We start from the raw sequence: 14,138 nt of genomic DNA, 5'->3' as shown, positions 1-14,138 counted from the left end.
CCATTTCTTAGGTTTTGTGCAATTAATATGTGTTAACTCCTCACAGAGACCATTTCAGGTGGATATAGTTCATTTCTGAATTGTGCAGAGGAGTGCCCTAAAACTTTGAGAAGTTGAATAATTTCCAGAAAGACAAATCCAGATAGAACTGGAGGTTTAATTTGAATTTACACCTGTGGCCCAGCAGCAAAACTGGGTTTCCTCAGTGACACTATTTTTCAAGAAGCATACCCAATTAAAAATTCAACCTTCTATTCTTGGGAGTGAGCTGAGCACTCAAGGTCAGAAATTCTTGTCAAATGATAATTTTAGTTTGACTTACTCACACTGACAAATAGGTAATTAAGAAGATAGCTGCTATAATAATTAAGTATAAAAAATAAAGGTTAAATCACCTCTAAGTGAGTGTCTATATCAGTTATACAATTATTCCAGTAAAGCCCTGACACTTCAGCTTTTTATATTGCAATTTCTGGCTGAAACTAAATAAAGATTAGTTTATACCTGTACAGGTAACTGGATAAAGTGATGCTGCAAATTTAAATTTAAGCATATCTACTAAAAAAAATTAGATAGTTGTTTATTGATTCCCTTAATTTGTGATTTTTACTTGTTCTGACAGTACTGGGGATTGAATTCAGGGCCTTATGCTTGCCAGGTAAGCTACCTTCTACTTGAGCTACTCCCCTAGTTTTAGTTTGTCCCTTTTTAAGAAAATGCTTTCTGTATAGGAAAAAAAGTTAGCTAAATATGCATTTCAATATTTATTACAAATATTGTGAGTATGAAATAGAGCTTTTAAATGAGCTTGGAACAATAACACGCTAAATTAAAATTCAATTTTTATTCAATGATTAATATTATCATCCAAATTCACTTGCACATTATTCAGTTCTTGAAGATAAAGCAAGCCAGTCCTATAGTCTGAGGAAGTTTGTCCTTGAAGATAAAGCAAGCCAGTCCTATAGTCTGAGGAAGTTTGTCATAATCAGATATTATCCTTTTGTATATTTGATTATAATACTTGTATTTTAAATAGATATATTGATGTCAATAATTTAAATTCAGGGCAATTTTTTGGTTGGTCAGTTACTTTTTTTTTTGTTGTGCTGGGTAGAGGTACATTGTGGCATTTATAAAGGTTCCAATACTATATGAAATATATCATACTTGAATTCATGCCCTCCACCATTCTCCTTTATCCTTCCCACCCCCCATTCCTGGAATAGTTTTAACAGATATCTTTTTTTCTGTTTACATTCATGTGTACACAGTATTTGCAGCATATTCACCCTCATACACCATTTTCTCCTCTCATCCCCCTTCTCATTGGTATAAACTCTCCCAGGAAACTTTTCAGTGATTTTCTTTTTGAGTAAATGTAGCAATTAGTTCACATTTATTTTTTTCTATGGCTAAATCTGTATAATACTAAAACATCCTGCAACACTGCAAGAAATGTAGTGAATCAATATGTTTTTCTGTGTACAGGGTGCTGAACAAACAATATTGTTGAATTTTCAACATGTTGAGTCAATGCTCTTATTTAAAAAGTATATACACCATGGTTTCTGCCTTTGTGTGCACAAGTGAAAGGCAGTAGAGCTGAGGAATGTTTGATGTGTTCCACACAGGATAACCATTTTATTACATTAATATTGACATATTATATTTTATACATAGCAGTCTGATTTATTCACACTGATAAATAGGTAATTTAGACACTGTCATTAAACATGGAGACAATGTATAATGATATGTGTCATCCATTGTGGACTCCTACACAGTATTTTCACCCTAAAAATCCTCTGTGCCCCTTCTATTCATATACATGTTTGTATTTGATAAATGAGTGAGCAAATGGAGTTCTCAATTTTGATGAAACCCATTTATTTCTAAGGATTTTCCCTACCCAACTGTTTTACATATGCCCAAACACATTTTACACTGTGTTATCTCTAATACACTTTTTTTCACATATGGTTCATTTTTGTTAAATGTATATCACACGTTGCTAAATGTTAGAAATTTTTCATTCTCAAATAATCACCTCTAGATTATATTATCCAATGATAAATGTTCTTTTATTCTATATTCAAGCACCTATTGCCTAGAATATTCACTTTCCAATTATTTACAATTTTAATTAACTTACTTTCCTAATACCAATAGGTCAATTACACTGAATTTATTAAGATTTTATTTTTAAAGCATTTTGAGGTTCATAGTAAAATTAAGAAGAAAGGACAGAACTGCCCCATATACCCTCTTACCCTAAAATATACATCGCTTCCTTTATTAACAACAGCCCCCACCAGGGTGACACATTTGTGGCCGTTGAGACTGAATTAACACATCTTAATCATCCATATGTTACATGTGGTTTCACTCTTGGTAGTATATATTCTATGGATGGACAAGGCATAATAACATATCCATCATTACAGCATCATACAGAGCATCTTATTCCTCATGTAACCAATCCTCAGGAACTACACATATCTTTAATATATTCATAGTTTTATCTTTCTAAATGTCACAATTGACTCTCTATATCTTCAGGTCCTGTGTCTGTCGATTCAACAAGCTGTTGATGTAAAATTTTCAGTCTGAAATGTATAGACTTTCTTCTTGTTATTATTCTCTAAGCAATCCAATATAACTATTTATGTTAGCATTTACATTGTACTATATATCATAAGTAATCCAGAGATGATTCAAAGATTATATGGCAAGATGTGAATAAGTTATAAGCAAATATTACTTATTTCAAAAAAATATGTCATTTGTTGTAAAGAACTTAAACATGTGAAGAGTTTGATATTCACAGAGTCTTGGAACCAATCCCCATGAATGCTTTAGTTGGAATCACACAATATGTAGCTTTTTCAGGTTTGCTTCTGTCACTCAGAAATACATTAAGGTTGCTCCATATTTTCATTATGTTTAATTTCTCATTTTTACCACAGAATAATATTACACTGGCTGGATGAACAACAATTTATTTTTCTATTCACCTACAGAAAGACATCTTGGTCACTTCCAAGTTTTGAAAGGTCTAAGGACAAATCTAAATGACTAACCTTAGCTATAAATTTTTATCAAATTCTATAGTAGTCATTCCAGTCATAAGGAGAACGCAAAAAGATGTGCAAAGACAGATTTGATTGGAGACTGAGATAATCATTCAAATGCTGCTGTAATGAAATAACTAGAAAAATGATCAGAACTTTGGTATTGCTATAGTTTCAAAAGAAAATATTCATTTTATTAGTTTTAATGTTGTTAGAAATTGATTGAGACTCACCTAAGCAAAAGGAAATGTATTGAAAGTCTATGCTGAGCTTATATTATCAATAACATAATGGAAATCAGGCTAAGAAATGGTCAGTTACACAGACATTTCTAGAGGCCTGAGAAACAAGAACTAGTTTTATACATAGTGTTGGTGTGGCGAAAATGTTTATTTTACATGGAAAAATTCCAACGATTTTATACTCTTGTCTTTGACTCCAAAGCCAAATTTGAAAGTGTGAATGTCCTGGTTTGGGTGGGGCTAGGGAATGGGGCTAGGGCAGGGAAAGACCTCTGTAATCCAAGCTACCTGGGATGTAGAAGCAGGAAGATCACAAGTTCAAGGCCAGACTGTCAAAGTTAAGGATACTCTATCTCAAAAGCAAAATATAAACAAAAGAGCCAGAGCACTTGTCGAGCATGAATGATACCCTAGGTTCAATACCCAGTACAGAAAAAAAAAAAGTCCTACCAGATGAAAAAAAAAAAAAGGTCTTTCAACAGTCTTTCCGGAAGTAAGTTTAATTTTTCAAATAAAAAAAGGTTGTTTTCAGAGAAAAAACATAAATATCACTAAGATGAAAACAACAATGGCCTTCTTTCTGTGGCTGTATGAGAATTAAATGTGATACCTGTGCTACAGCTATAGACAACACAGTCCTAAGTGCATATTTTTGTATCCAGGGAAACAAGTGATTGAAACAGCACTGTGGCTTCTATTTGCCCATGAGTAGCTGTGCACAGGTTGACATTTCATTTCAACAATGGTGGGGAAAAAGCTGTAATTGGTTAGGGCTTGTTTGTTATTGTCATTTTTAATGGCAAGGGGAAAAAAGGCTTTTACACATTACTTATTATTTTCCACTTCGCTGAACAGCTTTAATTATAATTAAGTAGTACTGACTAGAATTCACATTTATTAAATGACAGAAAATGACAAATGCTGTTCAAGTTTTGTGGCTCTCTTGGCTACTTCACATTGTGTCTTGGTTGATTGGACTACCATAATAAAATGTCAAAGACTGGATTTTTCAGGAGAGATTTCTTTTCTCACAGTTCTAGGGATCCATGAAAGTCCAAGTCCAAGGTGCCAGGATATCTGGAGAGGGCTTTCCCCTTGGTTGAAGACAGATGCCTTCTTGTTATGTGCTCTTCTTTATGTTCCTGGAGAGAGAGAAAGAGAGCTCTCTGGAATCTGCGCTTATGAGGATGTTGGATCAAGGTTCCATTCTTATGATCTCATGCAGCCTTAATTACTTCTTAGGAGACCAATTTCTATACTGGGGCCTTAACATATGAGTTTTGCTTAGGAAACAAACATTAAGTTCACAACACAGTGGGAATAGGAAAGGGAACAGATTATTCTTTTGTTTCATGTAGTTTGTTTAAAAATATACCCTTTGTATGTTACTTGTGTTAATGGATAATATACATTTATTTGGGAAGAATAAATAGGAACATGGAGAAATAGTGTCTTTACCTATCTACATTCATCATATGTCCAATAAAGACAAACTTGGATATAAGAATCAGCATGCTATTCAAAATTATTATTGCAAGAGAGAAGAAGGGAATAATATGCTGTTGGAAGGATGCCTGTTGTAATAGACGAGAAAGGAGCTTTCCTTCTGCAGTGAGATATAAATAAGGCTAGAAAGACCTCATGTGGGGTGGGGACAGGAAGGTAATAAGAGGGTGGATTAGTGAATATTTAATCCTAATGTTAGCATATTCTAGGAGGGACCGCTGAGAAGTTTTAGGCTAAGACTAAGGGTGTCAGAGGAAGGAAAAAAATTCATTAAATTTCATAGTCTTTATTTTAAAATATAGTTAGAAAAAATGGTTCTGATCGATCATTTGGGACTGATCATTTGTGAAACACAGAATGGGCATCTGAGGATCTATGTTTGGTTTCTTATAGATAAACCAGGCACCACCCATGAGTCTCATTTAAATCACAGGGGAAAGAAAGGGTGGCTCTTATGGTAAGCAGTTTGATAGAACACAAAAGAGTAAGAGGATTTCTTAATTATCACATTTCCAGGAAAACAGAATATAGGTAAAATTCAACATTGGTGAAAGTAAAGGGGGAGACTGTCTAAATCCAAATCTTATATTTCCCAAGAACATAAACAGTCTATATGTTTTAATTATATATTCCTTTGTTTTATGTTCAGATGACATTACTCTATTAGAGGTATCAAAATTTGGTGTATTTTGAAAAATTTGCTATTTTATATTATTCTATTTATGCATTGCTGGGAATTGAACCCAGAGCTTTGATGAGTGTTTTCTACTAAGCTCATGCTGAGCTACCCCTATCTCCATTGGAGATTTTAAAGTCATGTAGTAGATTACTCAGTAATTACAAAATTATAAAATATAGCTGGATGTGGAGGCATTTGCCAGTAATTCCAGCACTGTGATGGCTGAAGCAGGAGAATTGAGGGTTCAAGGCCAATCTGAGTAACATTAATGAGAAACTGTCTCACAAAAAATAATCATAAAATGTAGCCCCTAACTCCTATCCTAATCCCAAACAGCAGCCTAAATCCTTTTGTTCTAAATATTATAAAATTTAGGTACATTTCTGAAAACAATTCTCCTGTGAAGCCAAGGATAAAGCACAGACACGGGGCTAAAGATAAGAGAGGAAATTTTTTATTTTGAAAATTTTCCATTTATTAGTGTACAAATATTTTCTCCTATTTCCTAGATGGCCTTTTAAATTTTGTTGAGTTTTCCTTTGTGATGCAGAAGCCCTGTAGTTTGCTAAAGTCCTACTTAGCTTTGTTGCTTTTATTGCCTGTGCTTTTGGTGTCATATTCAAGAAAGCATTGGCAAGACCAGTGTCAAGAATATTACCCTTGTATTTTCTTCTATAATTTATAGTTTCAAACCTTACATTCAAATCTTATGTACATGTTTAGTTAATTTTGTGTAGGATAACCCAATAAAAAAAGTTAAATGACTTCAACAGACATTTGTTCAAGAAGACATACAAATAGACAACAGGTATATGAAATAGACTCTCAACATCTCTAGTCTTCAGGAAAGAAAAGTCAAAAATCAAAATGAGATATCACCTTGCATGTACTAGTTGGATATAATTTTAAAAAGTGTTGGTGAGATTGAGGTTAAACTGGAACAAGTAAATACTGTTGATGGAAATGTAAAATGTTGCAGTCATCATGGAAAACATTGCAGAGATTCCGGAAATTTCTTTTTTCTCTTCTGTGTAGGATGGTTGATTTTGAGCCTGTGGGGTTCAAACTGGTCCCAGATTTCTCCCAAATTCACATTTCTTTGCCTCCTATTCTTAAGTGTCCAAAGACAGAGAACCAAAGACATGCCTTTGTAGGAGGGTCTGATAAATTTTTTTTTAATTCTAGAACTAGTAAGTGATCAAGCAACCTCACTTATAGGTACGTATCCAAAAGCATTGAAATTAGGTTCTCATAGAAGTATCTACACTCCCATGTTCACTGCAACATGGTTCACAGTAGTGTCCATATGGAAACAACACAAGTATCCACTCATAAGTGAATAAAGAAATATATACATATAATAGAAGATCATTTAATCCCCCTCCCCCTAAAAGGAAATTCTTTCATTTGTGATAACATAGATGAATCTGTAAATGTTAAGTGAAATAAGTCATCTGAATCACCAGAACAAGGGCAAATAGAAGGGGGCCAGGAACTAGAGAAAAGGTTAGTTCAAGAAGAATTAACTTAGAAGGTAACACACACACACAGGAAATCAATGCAAGTCAACTCCCTGTATAGCTATCCTTATCTCAACTAGCATAAACCCTTGTTCCTTCCTATTATTGCTTATACTCTCTCTTCAACAAAATTAGAGATAAGGGCAAAATAGTTTCTGCTGGGTAGCGAGGGGTAAGGGGGTGTAAGGGAGGGAGCAGGGGGGGTTGGGAGAGGGTGGGGGGAAGGGGGGAGAAATGACCCAAACATTGTATGCACATATGAATAAAATAAAAATTAAAAAATAAAATAAAATAAATCACCAGAACAAGGGCAAATATTACATAATTCCTCATATGTGAGGAACCAAAAGTGATTGAAAGTATAGAAGTAGATAATAGAATGATAATTATCAGAGAATGTGGAAGGAGATTTGAGGATTTGTTTTCCAGTGGATATAAAGTTACAGTTATACATGATAAGTTCCAGTGATCTGCTATATAATATAGCACTTGTAGTAAACAATAAAGCATTGTTGAATTTAAAATTCTTCATCCTCAAGGAATATTACAAACCATCCTTAATTGGTCTGTGCATTTCCTGTTAAATTTTTTACTATGAGAAACAAGCAAACAAACAAAAAAGGAACACCAGGAAGCATTTGGAAGTAATGGATATGCTGATTACCTGAACTGTGGTGAAGGTAACATGAATATACAAATTTGTCCAAGCATATTAAATTGTATACATCATGTTTTTATTTGTTTTTTTTTTATTTTGGAATATCAATTATACTTCACTAAAGTTAGAGGAGGAACTACTGTGGAGAAATATCAATCAGAGTATAAATTTTTATTGGAAAAGGCCAAGCATGGGAAGTCATGCATGAAAAGTCCCCCTCTGATATTGGGGAAGTAGGGTAAAATATTGTATAGGACTTTAACAGAAGACGCTAAACTGAGGGTCATCTAGTTTTGAGAATGGAAAGATTATTATGAATTAGCAGCCACTATTTGGGTAGGCTAGTTAATCAAGGGGGGCCAGAGAAAAAACTGACATGAAAGTCATATGAGCAGGAACGTCAGTGGGAACCAAGACATGAGCAGGTCACAGTAGAAAATCTCTGAAACTTCACTGCTTCTCAAGAAATATTGCATTCAGTAAATATGTTTCCTCATATTCAGTACAAAAAGTGGGAGAAGGAAGTAACCTGAACTAAGGTTTGTCCTCTCTTAAAAGTCACCGCTTCCTAGACACACACTTCAAAGAAAATAACAAAGCATCCTAATTGATCTGTAAAGCTCAATCTCTCCTTTACATTTTGTTAAAGAACTATCTTTAAAAATTAACCTACTTAAGATGAACAGTCACAAAGAAGTAGCATTCATCTAGACTATCCTAGAATCATTATAATATTTGTTTGGTTAATTATCAAGTTTTTGGTTTGTTTTTAAGATTGTATACCTCTTGCAAATTGGCACATATTTGCCCAAGCATAATAGTAAATCAAATATTAGAACTTGCTTATATGTTTCATGTATTTCTCATAGTCACTATTTAGAATTTGTCTTTTCCTCCAAATTATTGAGTAGGCTAAATGTTTAATAAGTTCTTACCTTAAATTCAGTACTGGCTAGATTTCCTAATTTTATTACTGGCACCCACTTCTCAGCATATTCTCAATGTTGTACTTCATTTTGATGTAAGATAGTTCACATTACTTCCATATTTAAAACTCAGCAATACATCTTTGTTTCACCATAAACAACCCTAACAGTCTCCTTACAATCCTTACAGTCCCCATATGACCTGCCCCAAGTATTGGTATTTCAGCCACACACTATGACATCAGATTGTTTTGCACCAGCACTGAGTAATTCTTTCTTCCTAAAACACTTTTGCTCAAAACATCTAAATCATAGTCTACTAAAGTTTTTGCTCAAATATCAATTTCTCAACAATGATTTTCCTAACAACCTTACCAATTTTGTTTCATTATCTGTTCATTTTCTTGACCAATTTGCATGTAAATTTTCTGATGTTAGAGGTATTTGTTGTGTTCACTGATATGTTCTTGGTCTACAACAGTATTGTGTCCATGAGAGAAATTCAGCAAATATTTGTAGGGTGAGTGAAAAATTTCCTACTTCACACTTATGTGAGTTTTCCTGTAACTTTAGTAGATAACTGTGCATTCATTTTAAATTTCATATTTTACAACTCTGAAAATATAAACTTGTATGCAGATTTTCTTCTTAAGATGTTGAAGAAGATGAAATAGGGAGATAAAAAACGAGGCTTTGAGAATTTATAATTATGCAACTGATAAGTATAAGAGTTGAAAACTGAAGCCAAACATCAATGTTTATCAATGCCATGTTGTTACTGATTGTATCTATGGAATGTCAAGAGTATAACATGATTCCTCACCAAGCCTTTTCTTAGTTGTCTTAAGTGAGCACAAATCTCAGGGAAAAATATCCTAAAATTTAAGTTGAATAAAGTTAAATTAGTCCACATTTCATAGCACTCTTATTCTCTTCATTTTCCCAAGGAGGCTTCATTGAACTGTTAAGTGGTATTTTCAGAGTTCTTTTTCTATTTTCCATGTTTTCTTGACTCTTCCTTCTGCAAGGATCTTGTCAGAAAAACAGATACTATAAGATGAAGAGACTAGTGAGGGTGGGTGGTGGGATAAAAGGGAAAGAATGACCTAGTTTAATGTTTCATTTTTTATTATGTTTGAATTAAAGGAAAATCAAAAATATACCAAATTCTTTAGGCAATATATTTTTAATAGGTAGGTCAATTTGATATCTAAAGCAAAATTTATTTCAAGATGTATCAAAGGATTTTACAATACGTGACTATCTCCCCCCAAAACTTTTCAAAGATGGACTCCAAAAGGAACACTGAATCTACAGATAAATTTAAAAAGAGCCAAGTGTGTTGGAACATACCTGTAGTGTCAGCATTCTCCTCAGTCTGAGGTAGAAGAACAGCTAGTTCTATGACAGCTCAGGCTACATGGTGAATTTAAGGCCAGACTGAGCTATATAGTGAGACCCTGTTTCAAAAAATTAAAATATCTGTCACATATAGTAATTATTATTCATTTGGTCATACATCAATTACTACAAATATTTAATATGCATTCAAATATTCATCTGTAAGTGAAAATAACAGAAAAAAATTAATAAGGAATGGTTATGAATACAATTTCCATTTGTAGAAATATGTTAAAGATATTTATATGGTAATAATTCATGTTTCAATTAAAATAAAATTGTGAAATTAGAAGAAAATATAATTTCCAGAAAATTACCTATTAGTTAACATTAGTTCTGTCTTTTCTATTGAATATAACTTATTCTATATGAGATAGCTGTGTCTTTTAGTTTTTTTTCACCTAAATACCCTTTGGGATTTATATGTAATATTTTTATCTTTATTTTGTAAACTTGCCATTGTAAAATGTGCCTACATTTTCTCATTGCTATAATGCACCAAAGAAAACAGGTACCTTAGTCACACACCTTAGAATATAGCTAGCTGCCATTATTACAGATTTTGATTGGGAGCTGTAATTTATGACATCAACCATGTGAAATCAACAGTCCCAAGACCCCAATGGCTACTTTAAAGCATAGACAGTTTTATTTATACAACTTATTTGGCATATTCCAGGAGTCATGTAAAAACGCAAGTGGTATAATAAATTCAAAATGTCTAGACTTAAATAGGACATGGTTGATGACCTCTTTTTACTTTATTTGGCTTACAGTATCATTGGGAGCTAAATACTGAGAAAAATAGGAATTTTTCAAGGATTAACATTCAATAAACATTACTGAAATCCAGGCTGCCATCATTGTTCATGTAGTGAATGTCGTTTCAAGTTGAAGGTGATATTTTATTCCCAATAAGCCCATGAGAATGTCATGTTTTCCACTTTGTTTGATGTATAGGATATTGGATCGCTATGTTCAGGAGCAAATTCCTGGTGCCAAGGTCGTGGTGGAGTCCATTGGTGCTCGCCGCCATGGAGATGCCTTTTCTCTAGAAGATTACACCAAATGTGACCTGACCGTCTATGCCATCGACCCCCAAACAAACAGAGCCATTGACAGAAACGAGCTTTTTAAGTAAGTGCTTTTTATTGTCTATAGCAGTTGCACAGTTACAAAGCACCTATAAGTAATTCTAATTTAAGACTATGTGTATAGGTACTTAAAGTTTAAAACTCATCAAAATGTTGCTGAAACTGTAAACTAAATTTAGAGTCAAACCTAGGAATATTACATGGACTTTTAAGGCCCAACCTGGGGCTAGAATGATTTCAAAAGTGCTGTTCATACCAGCAGCAGAAGCTCTGTTACACTGATGAGTAAGGATCAGCTCTTTGAGATCAGTTTCTTTTGACTCCTTACTCTTGCTCCATTGCTCTGTCTGTTTGAGAGGAAAATTCAGATTCTTGAAGTGGTAGTTTGCCTGAAACAATTTCAGTATGCTCAAATGCTAAGAGAAACTGCAGCTTTCTTACAAATCTAATGAATCAGAAAAAATTAGTTCTTGATTTTTCCCTTGACTTGGGGTGGAGAGCAGAGAGAATAATCACTCCCTTTTAAGTCTATACCCTATATGAAATTTCATCCTGCTGTGAACTTAAATATTTGAGTTATAAATCAAAGAAAGAAACTACAGAATCTTAAATGAAATGCTGCTATATATTTTCCAGTGTATGTTATTCTTGCACTGTTTAATCCTTTAAAAAAAAAAAAAGGTGCTGGTGTTTTTGGCTTTACTCCAGCGACACCTAGTGTCCAACAGACTCTTGGAATAATTTATTTAAAATTAGACATATTTTAAATTAAAAATATTGATATGTATCATATGTATGTATTCCAAATAGTTTATATACACATTTTCATAAAATGCATGTGAAAATTCAGAATACAGTTTCATTTTTATATATATATCCAACAGCATATCAACATTTCCATGTTTAAATTTACAAATATATTAATGTGTGTATGCACATTTATCAGAAAATAAATATTTATTCAGGCTTTATTAAAGTTTATAAATTCTGAATTTAGTGTAGTTTTAATTCTGTTCATCAATGAAATTCCTCTGCTCTTTTTTTAACCAATAGTGAAATAGCGATTTAATATCAGTATAATTTTAAAATAGTCATAGTTATTGTTTTACTCATCAATTTATTTTAATAGATTTTTGGGCTAGTTTCAAGAAAACATACTCATCATTATGGGGAAGTACAAATGACTGAGGTAATTGCTATTTCAGGCATCATAACTGTCCAAATGAAGCAATATTTAGATCTACTGAAACTTTTCTGTGCATTTCATTAGCTTAAAAGCTTTATTTTTATAAAGTTTTTTTCCTTGCATGTAGTGGTGAGAATCAAACCAAGGGCCTTTCTCATGCTAGGCGAGTGCTATATTCCCAACCCTAAAAAGTTTATTTAGAACTAGAGTTTCAAAGTAATTCATATATTCTGTGCCTATTATTAGCACTTCTTTTTTAAAATCCACCTGCATTTTTAATTTTTTACATAATTCTTTTGGCAGTACTGGGCTTCGAACTCAGGGTCTTGTGCTTGCTTGGCAGGCATTCTACAACTGATTCACCTCACTAAGCATCTTTGACTTAGTTTGGTTTTATTTGTAAATGTGATAAGAGATTATATTTAATTTATTTTTCTTAAATATAAAAACATCCATTTTTTACTAGGTTCATCTGGGATTAAGGAGTAAAATTATGGTGATTATAATTTTAATTGGACTGGCAAATGTTTTACTGGTAAAATGTTTGGAAGTAAGCCAAGAGAGAATATTGATAAATTTAAAAATATGTTATATTACAGTGAGGCCAGGAGCCAGGCTCATACCTATAATCCCAGCTATTCCGGAGGAAGAGATCAAGAGGATTCTGTTTCAAATCCAATCTGGGCAAATAGTTCACCAGAGCCTATCTCAAAAAAACCCATCCCAGAAAAGGGCTGGTTGAGTGGCTCAAGGTGTAGGCCCTGAGTTCAAAAAAAAGAAAGGCTAAAGTAGACATGAATTATTAAAATTTTGTCTTAGGAGTTTTCATCTTGAACTTTTGAGCTACTAGCTGAAAATACTGATCAATTTCCACTTATCTCAAAATCTAAGATTCTAAGGATTTTAGAAATCTCAGGCCAGAAGATTAGAAACAAAAATAGTAATAGCCACTCTAATAAATTCACTTTGATTTTAAAAATGATTTTAAATAAATCAAAAAATAAAAAGCTTGTAAAGGAATGGAGTAGACTGGAATGACTTTTGATGACATGTTAGTAACTTTATTTAGCAAACGTATTGGTATTTTGCTTTTTCTTACTTTTGCATATCTGAATTCATTAATTGTGATAACTTCACCTTGCTTTTATTTTGTTTATATCTCTGTATGATTCTCTGAACTCATCGGATCCACCATTTTTGCTTGTACCTTTGTTTTTGTTTTTGTTATTATTGTTTTTCTTCCTGGAAATTCTTACATTATATCTTCAAATATTTATTAAACAACATTATTGAGATATAATTCACATACCACACGAATCCACCCATTAAAGTGTATAATCCAATGATTCTTACTGTTTTTCAATGACTTGTGCAACCATCACCACAATCAATTTTAGAACATTGTTATATGAAAGAGGAATTCATAACCATTGGTAGGTTTCCCTATTTCTGTCTCCTTGCCCCCAAATCCATGCAATCACTGATCTGTTTTTTGTTGTTTTGTATTTGCATGCTCTGGACACATTTTTAAAATATTCTTCTTACATAAAAATTAATATTGCTATAATCTGCATCCTATCCCAAACAATCTACTTATAGAATGTAACCCCTACCAAAATACCAATGATATTCTTTATAGAAATAGAAAATGAATCCTAAAATTCATATGGAACCACAAAAGACCCAAATAAACAAAGCCATCTTGAACAAAGAGAACGAAGCTGAAGGCATTATACTACTTCACTTCAAAATATACCATAAAGCAACAGTAGCTAAAAACAGCATAGATATGGTATAAAAGAACGGACACATAAATGCATGGGAGAGAATACAAAACTCCCAAGTAAACTCT

General features: G+C 32.9%; 1 protein-coding gene and 1 non-coding gene across 8 annotated transcripts in view; one reads left to right on the top strand and one right to left on the bottom strand.

Moving 5' to 3' along the window:
- Nucleotides 1-14,138, top strand: part of Pcdh15 (protocadherin related 15) — a 1,704,270-nt gene that overhangs the window by 1,662,158 nt on the left and 27,974 nt on the right. For all 7 annotated transcript variants that reach the window (XM_074078885.1, XM_074078880.1, XM_074078883.1 and 4 more), the window contains one exon: nucleotides 10,967-11,143. In XM_074078885.1, the coding sequence (XP_073934986.1) occupies nucleotides 10,967-11,143 (177 nt within the window). The remainder of the gene's footprint in view (nucleotides 1-10,966; nucleotides 11,144-14,138) is intronic.
- LOC141425335 (small nucleolar RNA SNORA38) lies at nucleotides 6,529-6,660 on the bottom strand. The gene has a single exon (XR_012450395.1). It is a non-coding gene; the product is annotated as a small nucleolar RNA SNORA38 (small nucleolar RNA).

Source organism: Castor canadensis, chromosome 7 (assembly GCF_047511655.1).
Source record: "Castor canadensis chromosome 7, mCasCan1.hap1v2, whole genome shotgun sequence".
NCBI lineage: Eukaryota > Metazoa > Chordata > Mammalia > Rodentia > Castoridae > Castor > Castor canadensis.
The sequence above is the reverse complement of the archived record's forward strand: the minus strand, read 5'-3'. Positions and strand labels throughout refer to the sequence as shown.